The sequence below is a fragment of the Schistocerca piceifrons genome, chromosome 6 (assembly GCF_021461385.2).
Source record: "Schistocerca piceifrons isolate TAMUIC-IGC-003096 chromosome 6, iqSchPice1.1, whole genome shotgun sequence".
In the NCBI taxonomy this organism is placed as follows: domain Eukaryota; kingdom Metazoa; phylum Arthropoda; class Insecta; order Orthoptera; family Acrididae; genus Schistocerca; species Schistocerca piceifrons.
Window position 1 is genome coordinate 32,887,271 of NC_060143.1, and position 20,951 is coordinate 32,908,221.

At 42.0% G+C, this 20,951-nt stretch overlaps 1 protein-coding gene across 2 annotated transcripts in view; it reads left to right on the plus strand.

Annotated features, from left to right (window-relative positions):
• The window catches only part of LOC124802827 (sodium-coupled monocarboxylate transporter 1-like), a 319,127-nt gene that overhangs the window by 195,541 nt on the left and 102,635 nt on the right, over positions 1 to 20,951 (plus strand). For both annotated transcript variants that reach the window (XM_047263835.1, XM_047263834.1), the window contains exon 10: positions 5,691 to 5,800. In XM_047263835.1, the coding sequence (XP_047119791.1) occupies positions 5,691 to 5,800 (110 nt within the window). The remainder of the gene's footprint in view (positions 1 to 5,690; positions 5,801 to 20,951) is intronic.

The following is a 20,951-nucleotide window of genomic DNA, read 5'->3' on the forward strand; positions in this document are numbered from 1 at the left end:
GGATTATTTCAGTTTCACGTAAGTAATGTATCAAAATTTTAAACCAGCGTAAGAATACTCGTATCGGAGCACAAAAACGGCGAAAATGCTCCTGTTTAAAAGGTTCTGAAAAGTCAGATACCAGCTGCCTCAGGCTACTTTCCTCAGCATCTTTAAAAATTTTCCCGAAAGTTTTGGCATGAGAAGACATTCGCGCTTTTTATGGGTGAGAGAGAACGATGCAGTGGCAGTGGGAAAGAGACGGAAATTTAATAAATACTGGGAGATAGTAGGCAGTGGTTGTGGTATAGGAAGAGCGAAGGAGATAGTGGCATTGTGAGAGAAAGAGAGCAGCAGCAGCAGAAGATATGTGGCAGCGACAGAACATTCTTAGGAAAAGAGTGAAGGAAGCAGTGCCAGTAGGAGAGTAAAAAAGAGAAAGTGGAAGTGTGTGAGAGCCAGTGATAAAAAGAGACAGAGCCTATGGTAATGACAAAGAGGAAGAGAGGGAGGTAGTGAGAGTGGGAAGAGACAGAAGCAGTGGGAAGGAATTAATGAGACAACAGCAGTAAGAGGGAGCAAGTGGGAGGCAGTGACGGCGAGAGGAGACAGTAGTATTAGTACAGAACGAAGGAGATTGTGGCTTTGAAACAGGAGACAGTGACAGAGAGACAAAAAGAGATAATGGAAATGAGTTGGGCCGAGTAACTGAGTGAGAATAGGTAAGTGGGGTAGATTGGTTTGAGCGACTTCAGCGGTGAACTAGTGGGTCTGAGAGAGTTACAGTTAAGGGAGCTTGTGTGTGAATGAGAGGCGAATTGCATGTTCAAAAGAGCGCGAATATGTTTGTGCGCCAAAAATTTTGGGAACATTTTTAATGATACTGAAGAAGATAGAATGAGGCAGCTGGTACCTTACTTTTCATTCAGTGTTTTTAAACGGGAGCCATAGTCTTTTCTTTTTTTTCTTTTCTCCTGTAAAAGCATGCTTGCCCCTCGTGTATATTTCCTCGTAGGTAAATGACTGGATATTACTATTTTCTTCCAAATGTTATTATTTTCATATGCCGCTGTATCTAATAGTCGTGTCCGTAACAGTGGACTGCAGTTTCCATTTATTAAACTACTGTTAATGACGGACGAGTAGAGCAGTGGTTCCCAACCTGGGAATAATTATCCTACGGAAGGGTAAAATGAAATTTTCTGAGAGGTAAAACCCGAAAGGGCTTAACTGTGTCTGTCATGTAACTCAGTTACGTTTAAAAGATTACTATTATTATCATAATCATGTCCGCCACCGGTAGCTGCGTGGCCGGCACGGTAGCTCAGCGTGTTCGGTCAGAGGGTTAGCTGCCCTCTGTAATAAAAAATTAAGTTAATCGATGAACGACGAACTTAAACGGGTGCCTTACGACGTCCGTCCCGAGCGGATGCAACTGACGAAAAAAAAAAAAAAAAAAAAAAAAAAAAAAAAAAAAAAAAAAAAAAAAAAAAAAAGTGGTCAAGCGACAGAATGTCAATCATAAGGGGCCGGATTCGATTCCCGGCTAGGTCGCAGATTTTCTTCTGTCAGGGACTGTGTGTTGTGTTGTCCTAATCATCATCATTTCATCCCCATCGACGCCCAAGTCACCGAAGTGGAGTCACATCGAAAGACTTGCATCCGGTGCGCGGTCTACCTTACGGGAGGCCCTAGTCACAAGACATTTTTCATCATAATAATTTTGTCAAATATTGATTACATAAGTTTCCAATAATTTTTTTCAATCAATAACATTAAAGCATGGCACGTTGTGGCGGTAGTTATCCTTGCGAAACTTATGTATGAACATCATCTTCACCTAGGCCACCCAGTAGATATGTACTCTGTTTTGTGCCACGCATCTGTTACAGTAAAAGTGAAGCATCTGTAACAAATGCTAAATACCTCATGAAAATTTCTTCTACAAGCAGCATGTAGTTCCTGCAATGGATCAAAATTGCATCATTACTAACTCTGAAAACAATAAACGAACAAATTGACAGTATAATACTACAGTAACTACTCGTAAATAATGGTTACTATGTTGTTGTTGTTGTGGTCTTCAGTCCTGAGACTGGTTTGATGCAGCTCTACACGCTACTCTATCCTGTGCAAGCTTTTTCATCTCCCAGTACCTACTGCAACCTACATCCTTCTGAATTTGCTTAGTGTATTCATCTCTTGGTCTCCCTCTACGATTTTTACCCTCCACGCTGCCCTCCAATACTAAATTGGTGATCCCTTGATGCCTCAGAACATGTCCTACCAACCCATCCCTTCTTCTGGTCAAGTTGTGCCACAAACTTCTCTTCTCCCCAATCCTATTCAATACTTCCTCATTAGTTATGTGATCTACCCATCTAATCTTCAGCATTCTTCTGTAGCACCACATTTCGAAAGCTTCTATTCTCTTCTTGTCCAAACTATTTATCGTCCATGTTTCACTTCCATACATGGCTACACTCCATACAAATACTTTCAGAAATGACTTCCTGACACTTAAATCTATACTCGATGATAACAAATTTCTCGTCTTCAGAAACGCTTTCCTTGCCATTGCCAGTCTACATTTTATATCCTCTCTACTTCGACCATCATCAGTTATTTTGCTCCCCAAATAGCAAAACTCCTTTACTACTTTAAGTGTCTCATTTCCTAATCTAATTCCCTCAGCATCACCCGAGTTAATTAGATTACATTCCATTATCCTTGTTTTGCTTTTGTTGATGTTCATCTTATATCCTCCTTTCAAGACACTGTCCATTCCATTCAACTGCTCTTCCAAGTCCTTTGCTGTCTCTGACAGAATTACAATGTCATCGGCGAACCTCAAAGTTTTTATTTCTATTCCATGAATTTTAATTCCTACTCAAAATTTTTCTTTTGTTTCCTTTACTGCTTGCTCAATATACAGATTGAACAACATCGGGGAGAGGCTACAACCCTGTCTTACTACCTTCCCAACCACTGCTTCCCTTTCATGCCCCTCGACTCTTATAACTGCCATCTGGTTTCTGTACAAATTGTAAATAGCCTTTCGCTCCCTGTATTTTACCCCTGCCACCTTTAGAATTTGAAAGAGAGTATTCCAGTCAACATTGTCAAAAGCTTTCTCTAAGTCTACAAATGCTAGAAATGTAGGTTTGCCTTTCCTTAATCTTTCTTCTAAGATAAGTCGTAAGGTCAGTATTGCCTCACGTGTTCCAGTGTTTCTACGGAATCCAAACTGATCTTCCCCGAGGTTGGCTTCTACTAGTTTTTCCATTCGTCTGTAAAGAATTCGTGTTAGTATTTTGCAGCTGTGACTTATTAAGCTGATAGTTCGGTAATTTTCACATCTGTCAACACCTGCTTTCTTTGGGATTGGAATTATTATATTCTTCTTGAAGTCTGAGGGTATTTCGCCTGTTTCATACATCTTGCTCACCAGATGGTAGAGTTGGACCATAGGACCCAGTCCATTCCATGTAAACACAGCCCACACCATTATGGAGCCACCATCAGCTTGCACAGTGCCTTTATGTCAACTTAGGTCCATGGCTTCGTGGGATCTGCGCCACAGTCGAAACCTACCATCAGCTCTTATGTACTGAAATCAGAACTCGTCTGACCAGGCCACGTTTTCCAGTCGTCCAATCGATACGGTCACGAGCCCAGGAAAGACGATGTAGGCGATGTCGTGGTGTTACCAAAGGCGATAACCCATAACTCCAAATATCGCCGCACTGCCCTAACGGATACGGTCGTCATACGTCCCACATTGATTTCTGCGGTTATTTCACGCAGTGTTTCTTTTCTGTTAGCAGTCCTAGTGCTAGTATCCAGGACATCAAGGACGAATTAAGACAGTTGTGGGCCAGCTTGCCCCAGTAGAGGATACAACGGTTTCATTACACCCTTCCCAGCCAAATCAGTGCATGCATCCGGGCCAGAGAGGGTACTACCTCATACTGATTAGTGGACTCGTACTGCCACGTTCTTTGTAAGTTTGACTCAATTTTGTAATCACTGAAATGACATCACATACACTCCCAATCCGTGAAGTTTTATTTCGTTTCTTCCTCCCATTCTAGGTGCTACACTTTTTTTGTCAGGCTGTGAACGTCCCACTCAGCCACTGGGTTGTATAACGCCACTGGACGTATTAGCTTCTGGTGCCTTATAATTTTTTATCATAGCGCTGTGCTCAACAACCGCTGATTTTTCCGAATCTTTATTTATGAAATGCACTTGATATCTGCGCTACATTCGGAATTATCTTCTTGGCCTGCGGTAAACTAGGTCTCATGCCTCGCCTGCCCAGTGCGGCGACGATACTCACGACTCCATAGAGCACCGCACCACAATCGATAAGCTACACTCGTATCGCAGCAGCTGTATGGGATGGCAGTACGAACTATACGGCGTTCGCCAGGAGCTGCACCTGCCAACCACGGGCATCACGTGCGTAGATATTGATTGATCGATGCCTCGTTAAATACCAGAGCGCTGTGCTACGGCAGATAGCTCTGTTCAGTGTGACGAGTCGTGTGTAGTCTCCAGTTATCGCCGAGTGTACAGGCTGCGGTGTTCGTCCGTCGTCTCCGAGAGCCGGCCGGTGTGGCCGAGCGGTTCTAGGCGCTTCAGTCTGGAACCGCGCGACCGCTACGGTCGCAGGTTCGAATCCTGCCTCGGGCATGGATGTGTGTGATGTCCTTAGATTAGTTAGGTTTAAGTAGTTCTAAGTCCTAGGGGACTGATGACCTCAGATGTTAAGTCCCATAGTGCTCAGAGCCATTTGAACCATTTTTCGTCTCCGAGACTTGGCTCCGCAGGCATCGTAGGCCAGCTCTGGACTCTACGTAGGCATCACTCAGAGGCACAGTGACAGGATGTTAATATTTTAGAGGACTTATAATTATTTCAAACGTCTCAGTGTGCTGGACGTTTCACAAGAAGCAGCACCATTTAAGTTGAGTATTTATTCATATGTAATAAATATCATTTTATTACTAATTGTCGGGAATCTTTCTAATTGAAGATAACCTGCGTCGTCGTCCTGCATTTCCAATACCCAGAATCCCACCTAAATTGCTGGAGGTGATCCCACAGAAAGGAAGAGAGGTAATAGTTGGATAACAGATTGTTGAGGTTCTTCGCATTTCCTCTTGATGGTGAATACGAACGTGACGTCTCGACCGCATAGCCGTTCTTTCAGAACACAGGCTTCAAGTGTTTAATCTCGGAATCTAAGTGGTCTTTGTCAAAAACAGATGGAGCTCTGTGTAGAAAGACTCTCCTCGGTTGGGCGGTGGAAGCTTTACGCTCAGAGATGTATGTCAGTGTTCATCAAGATGACAGCCTGAGTATTTACTGTATCATAAAAAAAGACAATGTTACACCAGCTAGTTACTCATGACGAACACGCTGGAGATAATGGTCGAAAGCTCGAGTTTTCACCTCGTTCAGATGTAGCAAGAAGATCGAGAACATTTCCAGCTAGATCTGTTCATAGATAGGGACCCAATATGCTAAAAATAACTGCATTTGCTGTACACAATTATAAGCATTCGGCAAGTGAGTTTCTTCTTGTCTGTGTACTAGGTTACGACCTGGTTGTGGTACTCAATAAATGTCATTTACAGTTAGAGCTCTTCCTTACTCTCGTGATGCTTGGGCTCTGACAAGCTCGTCACGTTCTATGTGTGCAGATGGCCCGTGCCAAGGACCAGCTCCTCCCGCTCATGGTGGCCGACTCGCTGGGCGGTTTCCCGGGACTTCCCGGGCTCTTCGTGGCCAGCGTCTTCAGCGCAGCCCTAAGGTACGTCGACGTCTGCACAGTTTCCACGAAATTCCTCCCTAGGCTGTGGACTTCCGTTATCTCATTCCTCATTAACTGGAGTATTTCGTAACCTCCAGCATCCAGTTTACAGTGGCTTGTGGAGCATATTTTTGGATATTGGAGTAGCAATTTGCAGAGATTTTAGCTGTGATATCAGTCATACATAGCCAGTGACAGGTAGTGGGTCGAGCCGCTTTGTATCTAATGGGATGGTGTTGGTGGTCACGGAGAATATCACGAAACACTTTAAAAAGTGCATACGGTAGCATTTATAATGGAGAGAGGTGAGAAACCGCCTCGGGAATTCCGTGTACGGCCAATATAGCTTATATATGAAGATGGTATCTGTTCCTTCCTTCGCTGCTACATCAAAATCATAATCGAACAGTAATGGATCTATCCATCTATTTATGCACAGTAGGTTACATTACATTCAGTCAACCACGAGTTCCTGCGATTTTTTGTGGCAGTTAATGTTGCCAGCGATGGTGTAGAAGACAACTGGCCCTATTTAGATGTAACACAGGGTGATCAAAAAGTCAGTATAAATTTGAAAACTTAATAAACCACGGAATAATGTAGATAGAGAGGTAAAAATTGACACACATGCTTGGAATGACATGGTGTTTTACTAGAACCAAAAAAAAAGTTCACAAAATGTCCGACAGATGGCGCGCTGGACAGCAAAACTGCTACAGTGACGGGTGAGAGGTACGCCGATATGTTACAGAATCCCATCATCCCCAACCTGTCTGATAAACACCTGCTGGAACGTACGATGTTTATGCAGGATGGCGCTCCACCCCATATTGCTAGGCGCGTGAAAGATCTCTTGCGCGCGTCGTTTGGTGATGATCGTGTGCTCAGCCGCCACTTTCGTCATGCTTGGCCTCCCAGGTCCCCAGACCTCAGTCCGTGCGATTATTGGCTTTGGGGTTACCTGAAGTCGCATGTGTATCGTGATCGACCGACATCTCTGGGGATGCTGAAAGACAACATCAGACACCAATGCCTCACCATAACTCCGGACATGCTTTACAGTGCTGTTCACAACATTATTCCTCGACTACAGCTATTGTTGAGGGATGATGGTGGACATATTGAGCATTTCCTGTAAAGAACATCATCGTTGCTTTGTCTTACTTTGTTAATTATTGCTATTCTGATCAGATGATGCTCCATCTATCGGACATTTTTTGAACGTTCGTACTTTTTGGTTCTAATAAAACCCCATGTCATTCCAAGCATGTGTGTCAATTTGTACCTCTCTATCTGCATTACTCCCTGATTTATTCAGTTTAAATTTGAAAACTGACTTTTTGATCACCCGGTATTTACATTTATTTGCCCTGAAGTCAACAGCCGGTCTCTCCACCGAATCCCCACAGGATTTCCTGCAGTTCGTTACTATCTTCTTATAGACAAATGCATCGTCCTACATCCACACCTACACAAATACCATAAAGCCGCTGTACAGTGCATAGGCTACAGCGTGTTGGTATTATCGCTTTTCTTTTCTATATGTCTCTGACATAATGATCTGGAAAAAAACAAGAAAAAAGTCACGACATAATATTCTAACGTGTATAGAACTATAAGGACTCATTTTGCTCACCAACGTTATGAATTTGAAACTTCTGTGCAATAAAAACATAGGAACTGTGACACCTACCGCCAGGGTCATGAGTATCCAATACAAGCGTTTGATGGGTTTTCCCTCGCTGATTAAACGTATTTTGTATAACCCGTCCCCACAATGTTGGAAAGAAAAATGTTATTTCGTTGTGGAGGCAAACCTAGCTTTCATTGTGTTGCACTGAAAATATCTAGATACAGTGCAAAACATGGACGGTATGTTATGTGTGTCTTGTCTGAAAATAAAAGTTTTCCGTACAGTTACGGTACTTGAGAGAACTTGCTGTTTATGATAGTAAAGCTCACTTTAATCTTCGCCCTTAGGCTTGTATTCGGTGCTGCTCGGCTCTGTTTCGACAATGACACACAGCTGCATGCATAGGTTTCTAGAGACAAATTGTGTAAGAGTTCATTGAATGAAATCGAATAGTTGCACAACTAAGCTATATTGAAATGATAATTAAATAAAGACCCTAAGCTGTCGATAGGAGTGGATATACATCAACGGGGACAGTCGAAAATGTGTGCCCCGACCGGGACTCGAAACCGGGATCTCCTGCTTACATGGCAGACGTTCTATCCATCTTTCTTTTAATTATCAGATTGACTTGGTATTTCTATGAAAATTAGACAACCATAGTCAAATCATCACTTAATATCAGCTGCAAAGGAAAATCAACAAGTTAGTTCAGGCACAAAATATTATTAAATTCTGAATTCTTTTTGTAAATTTTTATTTATATACATTGCATGGGGGCTTAATTATATAAAATGCAAATATTTTTGGTAGCTGACTGTCCGATTACGCAAGTCTCGTAAACGGTTGGCCCTGACTAATATTTGTACGCAATCTGACTGCATAGAATAACAACAAAGAATGAAAGAAAATTTTCGTTAACACAGCTAATTAATTAAGTCCCCAGCAACTATAAAACCAACGCAACAACAAGCACAAGAGTAACTGTTCTGTGTGTGGAAGTGTGATTCAACGTACACATCTGGCACGGTTCTTCTTCAATAAGACAAGAAATTTTAAATACCATTTATACTGACGCGATAGAAAAAAATTAGAAATACTATAATTGAGCAAGAAACCCGGAATTACACTCTAATACAAGAACACACGCCAGATGCTTTGTTGACTGAACCTGTAATGACGCATTATTCAGGACACTGAAATAATGAAAGAGAAAAGAAAAATTTATTTATTTTTTTTTTTTTTACCTTCGTTTATATTGATGAAAAGCACTCTGGACATTACAATCTCTCCACACCGACTCGCTACTACGACATCTCAACAAGAACTTTTCAGTATCACATCTCAGCAAGCACTGACTCCCACGAGTTCTCCCCAAGCACTCACTACTACGAGTTCTTAACAAGCACTGACTACTACGAGTCCTCGCCAAGTACTGCCTGTGGAGGCGGCTGAATAATACTCTTTGGCGCAATCTCTGGCGCAGTGGCTCAGTGTAGCCACCTTTCATACACTCCTGGAAATTGAAATAAGAACACCGTGAATTCATTGTCCCAGGAAGGGGAAACTTTATTGACACATTCCTGGGGTCAGATACATCACATGATCACACTGACAGAACCACAGGCACATAGACACAGGCAACAGAGCATGCACAATGTCGGCACTAGTACATTGTATATCCACCTTTCGCAGCAATGCAGGCTGCTATTCTCCCATGGAGACGATCGTAGAGATGCTGGATGTGGTCCTGTGGAACGGCTTGCCATGCCATTTCCACCTGGCGCCTCAGTTGGACCAGCGTTCGTGCTGGACGTGCAGACCGCGTGAGACGACGCTTCATCCAGTCCCAAACATGCTCAATGGGGGACAGATCCGGAGATCTTGCTGGCCAGGGTAGTTGACTTACACCTTCTAGAGCACGTTGGGTGGCACGGGATACATGCGGACGTGCATTGTCCTGTTGGAACAGCAAGTTCCCTTGCCGGTCTAGGAATGGTAGAACGATGGGTTCGATGACGGTTTGGATGTACCGTACACTATTCAGTGTCCCCTCGACGATCACTGGTGGTGTACGGCCAGTGTAGGAGATCGCTCCTCACACCATGATGCCGGGTGTTGGCCCTGTGTGCCTCGGTCGTATGCAGTCCTGATTGTGGCGCTCACCTGCACGGCGCCAAACACGCATACGACCATCATTGGCACCAAGGCAGAAGCGACTCTCATCGCTGAAGACGACACGTCTCCATTCGTCCCTCCATTCACGCCTGTCGCGACACCACTGGAGGCGGGCTGCACGATGTTGGGGCGTGAGCGGAAGACGGCCTAACGGTGTGCGGGACCGTAGCCCAGCTTCATGGAGACGGTTGCGAATGGTCCTCGCCGATACCCCAGGAGCAACAGTGTCCCTAATTTGCTGGGAAGTGGCGGTGCGGTCCCCTACGGCACTGCGTAGGATCCTACGGTCTTGGCGTGCATCCGTGCGTCGCTGCGGTCCGGTCCCAGGTCGACGGGCACGTGCACCTTCCGCCGACCACTGGCGACAACATCGATGTACTGTAGAGAACTCACGCCCCACGTGTTGAGCAATTCGGCGGTACGTCCACCCGGCCTCCCGCATGCCCACTATACGCCCTCGCTCAAAGTCCGTCAACTGCACATACGGTTCACGTCCACGCTGTCGCGGCATGCTACCAGTGTTAAAGACTGCGATGGAGCTCCGTATGCCACCGCAAACTGGCTGACACTGACGGTGGCGGTGCACAAATGCTGCGCAGCTAGCGCCATTCGACGGCCAACACCGCGGTTCCTGGTGTGTCCGCTGTGCCGTGCGTGTGATCATTGCTTGTACAGCCCTCTCGCAGTGTCCGGAGCAAGTATGGTGGGTCTGACACACCGGTGTCAATGTGTTCTTTTTTCCATTTCCAGGAGTGTATGCCCCTCCTCCACGGGCCAGAATTTGATGGTATTTTTGCCAGCATTGGTGGTGAAAATACCACCAAATTCGTCCACAAAAATACAGACAAAAATAAAAGATAATATTAATACCTAAATATCATATAATTAGTTAAAATTTTGGCTTTGCACTGACCTTTCAATAACCTAATACACTCCTGGAAATGGAAAAAAGAACACATTGACACCGGTGTGTCAGACCCACCATACTTGCTCCGGACACTGCGAGAGGGCTGTACAAGCAATGATCACACGCACGGCACAGCGGACACACCAGGAACCGCGGTGTTGGCCGTCGAATGGCGCTAGCTGTGCAGCATTTGTGCACCGCCGCCGTCAGTGTCAGCCAGTTTGCCGTGGCATACGGAGCTCCATCGCAGTCTTTAACACTGGTAGCATGCCGCGACAGCGTGGACGTGAACCGTATGTGCAGTTGACGGACTTTGAGCGAGGGCGTGTAGTGGGCATGCGGGAGGCCGGGTGGACGTACCGCCGAATTGCTCAACACGTGGGGCGTGAGGTCTCCACAGTACATCGATGTTGTCGCCAGTGGTCGGCGGAAGGTGCACGTGCCCGTCGACCTGGGACCGGACCGCAGCGACGCACGGATGCACGCCAAGACCGTAGGATCCTACGCAGTGCCGTAGGGGACCGCACCGCCACTTCCCAGCAAATTAGGGACACTGTTGCTCCTAGGGTATCGGCGAGGACCATTCGCAACCGTCTCCATGAAGCTGGGCTACGGTCCCGCACACCGTTAGGCCGTCTTCCGCTCACGCCCCAACATCGTGCAGCCCGCCTCCAGTGGTGTCGCGACACGCGTGAATGGAGGGACGAATGGAGACGTGTCGTTTTCAGCGATGAGAGTCGCTTCTGCCTTGGTGCCAATGATGGTCGTATGCGTGTTTGGCGCCATGCAGGTGAGCGCCACAATCAGGATTGCATACGACCGAGGCACACAGGGCCAACACCCGGCATCATGGTGTTGGGAGCGATCTCCTACACTGGCCGTACACCACTGGTGATCGTCGAGGGGACACTGAATAGTGCACGGTACATCCAAACCGTCATCGAACCCATCGTTCTACCATTCCTAGACCGGCAAGGGAACTTGCTGTTCCAACAGGACAATGCACGTCCGCATGTATCCCGTGCCACCCAACGTGCTCTAGAAGGTGTAAGTCAACTACCCTGGCCAGCAAGATCTCCGGATCTGTCCCCCATTGAGCATGTTTGGGACTGGATGAAGCGTCGTCTCACGCGGTCTGCACGTCCAGCACGAACGCTGGTCCAACTGAGGCGCCAGGTGGAAATGGCATGGCAAGCCGTTCCACAGGACTACATCCAGCATCTCTACGATCGTCTCCATGGGAGAATAGCAGCCTGCATTGCTGCGAAAGGTGGATATACACTGTACTAGTGCCGACATTGTGCATGCTCTGTTGCCTGTGTCTATGTGCCTGTGGTTCTGTCAGTGTGATCATGTGATGTATCTGACCCCAGGAATGTGTCAATAAAGTTTCCCCTTCCTGGGACAATGAATTCACGGTGTTCTTATTTCAATTTCCAGGAGTGTATATGAAATACAGTAAGCAATACAACTTCTTTTCATACATGTGACTTTACATAAGAGTTCACACAATACACAAAAAAAAACAGTTTATACAAATCAGACACCAACAGGTGACATCTTTTCAGTAGAAGCAATCCATCAGTGGCACCCAGCAATGTTGAGTAGGTGCAGACAGCAAGAAGTAACATCATTTCAGTAGAAACAGTTCTAACAGTGGCACCCAGTAGTGTTGAACAAGTGCAGACACCAACAAGTGACGTTATTCCAGTAGAATCAGTCCTTTAGTGGCACCCAGCAATGTTGAGCAGGTGCAGACAGCAGCAAGTGACATTATTTCAGTAGAAGCAGTTCCATCTGTGGCACCCAGCAATGTTGAAGAGGTACACACAGCAACAAGTCACATTTCTCAGCAGAAGCAGTTCCATTAGTGGCACCCAGCAATGTTGAACAGGTGCAGACACCAACAAGTGACATCATTTCAGTAGAAGCAGTTCATTAGTGGCACCCAGCAATGTTGAACAGGTGCAGACACCAACAAGTGACATTATTTCAGTAGAAGCAGTCCATTAGTTGCACCTAGCCATGATGAGCAGGTCCAGAGAGCAGTCCATAATATTCACTATCACTGATCACACTGTTCATCAGAGTTTATAAGCAGAAATTAAACATGTCCTAGTGGCACCAATTATGTAGAAAAAGTACAAGTAACAGTCCGTAATATTCACTATCACTGATCACACAGATCATCAGCAGAAATCAATCATTTCTAAGTGGCACCCATCAATGTTGAACAAGTGCAGGTAACAGTTCATAATATTCACCATCACTAATCAGACAGTTCAGGCATGAACAATAGTTTGAATCCACATACAAATGCTTTTACACTAAACATACAAATCATAACAAACAGTCAAATGATGTCAGATAATTGTCATATTAACTATTACAAATACTCAAATATCAGTAAACCTATAATATTTATGGGTGTCAGTGCAAGCCACTACAAACAAATAAAATAATATTTAGGAGATAGGTGGGTAGGATTAGGAAAGGAAAACACACAAAACACACTCACTCATCTTTCATCCACATTAAGTACTACTGTGTAATTGAATAGTGTTAACTGTGTAAATGCAATTCTGTCAAAATTTCATGTTCATCATGTGTATCAAGTAGTAGTGGCAGCAATGTATAACAGTCAATAATAGTTAAGTCAACGTCATAGTCATCATGTCAAGACCAATGTTTGCCAATCCAGATCAAAATGTACGGTTGCTGAACAACTGTCAGTGTGCCAAGATATGCAATTACTTCCTCTCTCCAAAAAAAAAGTATATACTGCTTAGTGATTTAACAAAGTGTGTGTAGACAATCTTCCTTCCACTTAAGTGTTCTAGTCTGCTATCTTCATCCTCCTTGTTCCATATAGACCAACAAAAAAAATATGCTCCTCACTTAGTTTACCTCTTATCCACCAAAACTCCAATAATCATCAGCATCACATAATCTCAATACTTCAATAATACCTCTTACATCAATACATATAAATCTTATCATCAATATCATTTACCTTACCTCTTGTCCACAAAAACTCCAATAATCATCAACTTCACATAATCTCAATAATACCTCAATAATACCTCTTCAATACATCGATACATATAACCTTATTACCAATATCATTTCACTTCCATAACAACTCTTTCCTCTAGTCAGTCTCCTCGAACAAGTACAGATAAAATCCTAATGCAAACCTCATCATCCCATACAATCCGAAGACACACTGTCAACACACAACCTCTGTGTAATCCATCTGACCCAAATCTTCTACTCATTATGAATTATAAACAAAAGAAATGCATACATGACCTCTAACAGACTTAGTTCGAATAACTCTCAGTAATTAAGTACGATTACGGAGTGTGAATGATCATGATATTTCACAGTGTGTACACCACTTCAAGAATTATGGCAAACAGAAGCAAACATGTGGAGTATTCTTTGTGTCAAGTGTCACTTACTATTTCAATTGCTCACGAAAAATGCAGTATAATAATTGTTAATGGTCTAAACCTAGTAATGGTATGTCATGTCGTTAGCTTCCTTCCTATTAGCATACATTTATACAGCTTTCATAAAACCTCCAGCTCATGTGACTTCTATGAAGTTTCTTGTACTAGTGTCGTTTATGTCGAATTATAGCAGTTCATTTTCCTATCTTAAAAATATAAGGCACTGAGCGTAAGCAAAACATGCAATAGCGAGTAAATATACCAGTAGAGAACAGAATGTCAACAAGTGGATGCAGCACAATTCTTACAATGAGGCTCTGCCAAGCGAACAATCTATAATTAATACCATAGTGTGACCTAAACTCTATGTTCATTCACAGTATATCAGCATTTCTATATACCAAATTAAAGAGTAGTTATGACAACAAAACAGAAATGTGTAAATATGCAATCCATATGCATAGTAGTAAACATATCTTACGTAATAAACAGGTCATTAGTATCATATCAGCATAATCAAATAAATGTTCATATGTCATCTTAATAAGTAAACATGAAGGCGCAAGCAGATAAATCACAAAGTATAACTTACATACCTAACCACATCAGCACAATTAATCAGGTGACAATTATAATTTAAATAAATAAGCACAGCAGACACATAATAGAAAAATATGACATCAGTGAAAAAGCAGTGCAGCCAAGCGATGCATAATATATACAAGTTACAACCCAGTTCATTAATAATCATTGTCAAAATCAGTTAACGTTCGCAAGCACGTCGCTTCACAAGTAAATTCATAGAACATGAAATTAGCACAAAGTATGAATCACGTAATTGCGAGCAGCAAATTACGTCTAAAGTACGTACCTAAGTGGAAATATGTTACCTGAAAAATGAACTCAATTAATAGTTACCTTTTTAGTTTATTAGTTTCTTCTTGGAAATTACATTCTTTCTGAAATTTTCTCGATAGCAAGTCGTCTTAACGTCGGAGACACACAGAATTTACCTGAAGTTCTTAAATATTTTATACAACCGTATCCTGAAAAATACTGAATGTTAATAACATAATTCATCAAGTCACTATAGCTTTATACTGAATTTAGTCGGAGAAATTAAACTGTGTATTTGTTTACGGCTGTCAGTGCATTCGCACTGAGCGCTCGATCAGCTGTAGGGGCGTGACGTAGGAAGTAATTGTTTGCGGTCAACGACTGCCTTGTGACCGCGCAGACTTGACTGTTGCTTTGAGTATGTGCCGCCGCCAAAACACAGCGCGGTGTCCTTGTACTCTCCGCATGTTTACGTATAACTGTTGTTTTCTCACAAGTATGTCATTCCACAAAAATTTTAACGTTAGATATATGATGTATTCCCTTAGAGCGTCGTGATTTAAGAGTTTCTACTTCAACAGTGTTATCATGTATAATTTTGCGAATTCTATATGGACCGTTATAAAGCAGAAAAAATTTGCGACACAAGCCTTTTCCTTTATGAGACAAACGATGAGACTTAAGTAACACCTTCTGACCAGCTGACAAGATTTTTAAACGACCAGGACGCTTAGCTGATTTCTCTCTTGTAGCAACCGCAGATGCAATATTTTGTAGAGCCAGGTTGACAACTTCAGAATGCCGCAGTTTCCGTGAAGGCGGAAAAGGAACGATTTCAGATATGCGATTTGTCGGTGCTTTGTTTTTTAATATCAGTATAGGCGGTAAAGAAGTTGAATCATTAGGGAGTTCATTCAGAATGTTTTGAAAAATATGAAGATACTGATCCCAAGTTCTGTGATTCTGATGACAATAAAGACGACACAATTTATTGATTTCCTTCATCCATCTCTCTGAAGCGTTAGATTGAGGGTGAAAAAGTGAAATGAAAATTGGTTTAATTTTACGACACTGTAGAGTACAAAGCCAAATTTTAGAACGAAACTGTGATCCATTATCTGACATAACCTTATCAACATGACCAACTTCTTTAAGAAAATGTTTGATGAAAGCGTTAGATACTGAACGAGCTGTTGCTTTGCGTAAAGGTGTAAGACACACATACAGTGTTTTGACATCAACTCCACTGCTACGAAAATGTACGCAAAACCATTAGTAGAACGAACCACTGGACCGAACAAATCAACTGCAGCCATCTCCTTTAATTTCGCTGGAATGATAGGAAACAACGGTGCTCTGTGAGAAATTGTTGGCGGCTTAGCCTTTTGACATAATTTGCATTTGGCCAGAACAGATCGAATACGTTTTTCCATATTACTGAAGTAGCAATTTTCCCGTAATTTATGAAAGCATTTTCTGGGACCAAAGTGTGCATAACTGAAATGCGTATACCAAATCAGCTTATTAACCCACTCATCAGGAATACAAACTAACCAAACAGAGTTGTCGACCGATTTTCGTTTAAAAAGAATGTCATTGCGAACTAAATAATGCTGTCTAATCACTACGCTTTCCTTTCTCCTCCACTTCTCCTTAATGTCCTTCCAGATTGGATCCTTATTTTACTCCTTAGCGATGTCCTGGAGCGAAGACGAAATAAAGTTCTCAAACGCAACACCTTGAATATACATCAAACAATAATTGTTTTCCTTGCAGTCCTCTTCAGCACTTTGTTTCAAACCCATAGGTGCACGTGATAAAGCATCAGCAACAATATTTGAAGAATCCTGTATGTAAACAATACTAAAATCAAATTCCTGTAAGTACAACGCCCATGGTGACAATCTGCCATGAGTTAATTTTGTCGACATAAGAAACTCCAGAGCTCGATGATCGGTGTAAACCTTAGTATGTCTGCCAAACAAAAATGTGCGAAATTTTGTGAAAGCCCAAACAACAGCCAAAGCTTCAAGTTCCGTTATCGAATAATTCTTTTCTGATTTAGAGAGAACACGACTTCCAAATGCAATAGTTTTCTGGACTACAACGCCGTCTTCTTCTATCTCTTGAAATAAATGTGCACCTAGGCTTTTATATGATGAGTCCGTCGCCAAACAAAAATCTTTAGATAAATCCGGATGTGAAAGAAGTGGAGCAGCAACCAAAGCATCACGGAGTTGTTCAAATTCTGACTGAGCTTCCTCATCCCAACACCAATTAGATTTCTTTCCAGATAGTTCACATAAACGAGGTGTGGCCAAATCGTCCAATTTAACAAAGCGTCTAAGAAAATTACAGACACCAAGAAAACTACGAACATCACGTTTTGTGGTAGGAACAGCATAATTACGAATAGCGTCAAGTTTTTCTGGATCAGGAAGAATACCTTCTGTAGAAATAATGTGACCGAGAAATTTCACCTGAGAACGACCAAATTCAGATTTTTCTAAGTTCACTGTAATGCCAACTCTTGCAAAAATACGTAATAATGAATCCAAAATTTTGTTGTGCTCACTCCAAGAATGTTTAGCAATAAGAATGTCGTCAACATATGAAGTAATATTGTCACGAAGATAAACAGGTAAAATTTCATTTAAGCTACGAATGAATGCTGCAGAAGATACAGTAAGTCCAAACGGTAATTTCCGAAACTGGTAACAGTTACCAAAGGCTAAAAAGGCAGTATATTTTCTACAATCAGGGTGGAGTTCTATTTGCCAAAAACGTGCGCGCATATCAATCGTCGATAAAACTTTAATTCCATGGAAATGTTGAAGAAGTTCATCTAAATTTTGTGGGCGGTCAGTTTCAGGAATGATGATATTAATTATCTGTCTGGAATCCAGAACCAAACGAATTGACCCATCCTTTTTAAGAACAACGTGTAATGGGCTAGTATAAGGATTGACTGCAGGCTCAATAATGCCCTGATCTAACATGTATTGAGGGCTAGTATAAGCACTGACTGCAGGCTCAATAATGCCCTGATCTAACATGTATTGAAGTTCATTCTTAACCTTGTCTCTGTAAGCCAAAGGAATTGCGTACGTTTTCCCCCGAAATGGTGTGTGTTCTTTTACTTTAAATAAATATTGTAAGCCTTGTATAGTTCCTGTGTGATGACTAAATACTGTAGCATGTGAAGTCAAAATGTGGAGCAGCTCTTCTCTTGCAACGTCATCTGGCACTTCAGCTTTCTTAACCTTTTCATTAATTAATTCTTCGCTATCAATTATATCATCCATCGCGTCTCTGTATCTATTGTCATTGTCATGAATAAACACGCCGTCGTCATAATGCTCAACGAAAACATCAGAAGTAAGAAACCTTAAACATTTTGTATCTGACTCAGATCTTGTTAAACACTCGAAAAATTTCAAACATTTCGGCATTCCGGCAACAGTCAAATTCAGACTTCCTTCTTTAAAGTTCAAAATTGCCTTATGTGCGTTAAGAAACTCCATACCTAATATAATTTGTGTACTGAGTAATGGAACAATAATAAAATTAGCAGAAAATTCGTATCCTTGACAAATGAAATTTAAGTTGGTCTGTTGTTTAACTTCCACACTTTTTCCAGAAATAGCGCCTCGAATTGTAGTTTTAGAAACAGGTAACACAGGACAAGCAATAGTTCTTAACACATATACGAAAAACTGGTTCACTAATGACATTCAATGGGCTCCCAGAATCTAAAACTGCAGTGAACTTATTCTTACCCACACATACTTCAACAACAGGATGTAAAAACGCGTCTACATCACTTTCCTTTTCGTCTAGCAAAATGTCTCTCATGTCTTCCAGGCGTACGTAGTGTAAAGTCGTAGTGTCATTATTTTCTGAACCGTCTACATTGCTGCCAGAAGCCGAAGCTACAAGTCATTGTCGATTGTTTGCGTCACGTCTTTGAGTATTCGCGTCATTTCGCGGATCAATTTCTACGATTTGCACTTGTCTCTCTGAAGTTCTGTCACGTGGAGGATGCCAATTAGGTCCCTCCTGTCTGTTAGATGCAAATTCTTGGTTGTGTCTGTTATTAAAATTTCTGTTTTCCTGTCTGTCTGGGTAACTACTTCTTGTATAATTTCGACTGTCACTTCTGAAATTATTGTTGTATCTACTACCCTGATTATTTCTGTAGTAAGAATTTCTATTACTGTTTGAATAATTTCTGTCTTGATGATACCGATTACTGTTTCCGTATGATTGATCATTCCGGTACGAATTACCGTTGTTATAATTGTCTGTGTAATTTCTGTTAGAACGTCTGTTATTGTCATAAGGCTGGTATCTATTGTCCTGTCTGTTACGTCTGTCATTCTCAAAGTTACCCATATAACGCCCGTTCCGATCACTATCTCTTTTCTCTGAAAATCTATTGTAAATACTGTTACTGAAAAAGTTACAAGAAGTCCCGTCGTCGTTGTCATACTCAAGTTCTTGCAACAAAGTCTTAAAAGTCTCAATGTCGTCTTTACATCTTCCGGCTAAAGCAATTTGTCTTATGGATTGTGGCAGCTTAGTTAAACAAATGCGAATTAATTCAGTCGGGCTATAAGGGTTGGACAGGAACTGATTCTTTCGAATCATGTCTTCAAAATATTCTGCTGGCGTGCGGAACTCAGACTGTTTGAAATTACGCTGTATAATAAGACTATGTTTAACTCTGTCTTGTGTGTTTTCGGACCAATATGCCGATAGAAATGCATGATAAAAATCATTCAGATTATTACAATCTCTAATGAGTGCGCGCATCCGCGTCGCCGGTTCGTTTTCTAAATATCCACACATAAATTCCAGTTTGTGACTTAGTGGCCAATTTGGTGGAAGTGCGTACATAAATTGATCTAACCATGCACATGGATGTATGTCATTCTTAGAATTGCGGAAGACTTTAAATTTCCGAACAGTCAAAAAGTGTTTATAGTCAAAGTTTTCGCCTCGTGGCGACAAAGACCTACCGCGTCTTTCCCAGTCCGAATGTCGATTATTGTAAAGTTCGCGCGCCTGGCGCTCTCTTGTTGCATCCCGTAAATGAAACAAATTATTTTCTTCAAACCCCTCTGGTATCTGTGATTCTAAATTTCCTTTGCCGTCTTTTCCTACGATTTCGCCTTCAATTTGTTTGACTTGCTTTTTTAATGCCTCAAATTCCCTTTTCACGTGTTCATTAAATTTTCCCTGATTTTCAACATGCTTATTTATGTTCTGATACTCTTCGGTTTCTGCAAATGGTAATGGAGCTGTATCATCCGAATCTCTGTCCCCATGTAAACTAAGATTTGTCAATTTATCTGAAATCTCCTCAACTCTTTCCGATAAGTCACCTATTTGTTCTTTCTGTTTATTTAAGTCTTCCGTAAGTGTCGCGACTCGGGTTTCAGTATTGATACGTTTGGTAGTTAACTGCTCATATTGTTGTGTTAGGTTATTTATTCTGTCATTTGGTACGGATTCCTCGATTCTCTCAAATATTTCTTCCTTATCTTTTGCACGTTGTAAATTTAACTCTGAAAATTTCTGTACTATCACGCGATCTCTTTCTTCCTGTTCTCTATCCTGTTCCCTTTGTCTAATCTCTACTGCAATTAATCTATTATTGTGAGAATTCAAAATCGGTTGTACTTCTTCTCTGATTTCTTTCTTTAATTCATCTTTCATATTTTTGAAACATGTCCCTATTCGTGAGTCTAACCGTGTTTCCAAAGTTCCCATCTCTGTTTTTAATTCAGATCCAAACCGTGTTTCCATTGTTCCCATATCAGTTTTTAATTCAGATCGTAAAGTTCCCATCTCTGTGTTAATTGTTCCTATCTCTGTTTTAAATTCAGATCGTAACTGTGATCCCACATTTAATATAGCACTCATCAACTGCTCCATAGTAACTGTTTCAAAATTCTTTTCACCCCTAACATTTCCCACGAAACCAGTTTCCTTCGTCATAGCTGCAAGGCTATCTGAGTTCGGTACTATTCCAGAATCTTCTGTCGTTAATCTGGGATTCTGAAAATTTTTTGATTGTGAAAAATTTTGAAATGGTTCCGGACTATTTTCCCGACTTAGTAAATTGTTTTCCACTTC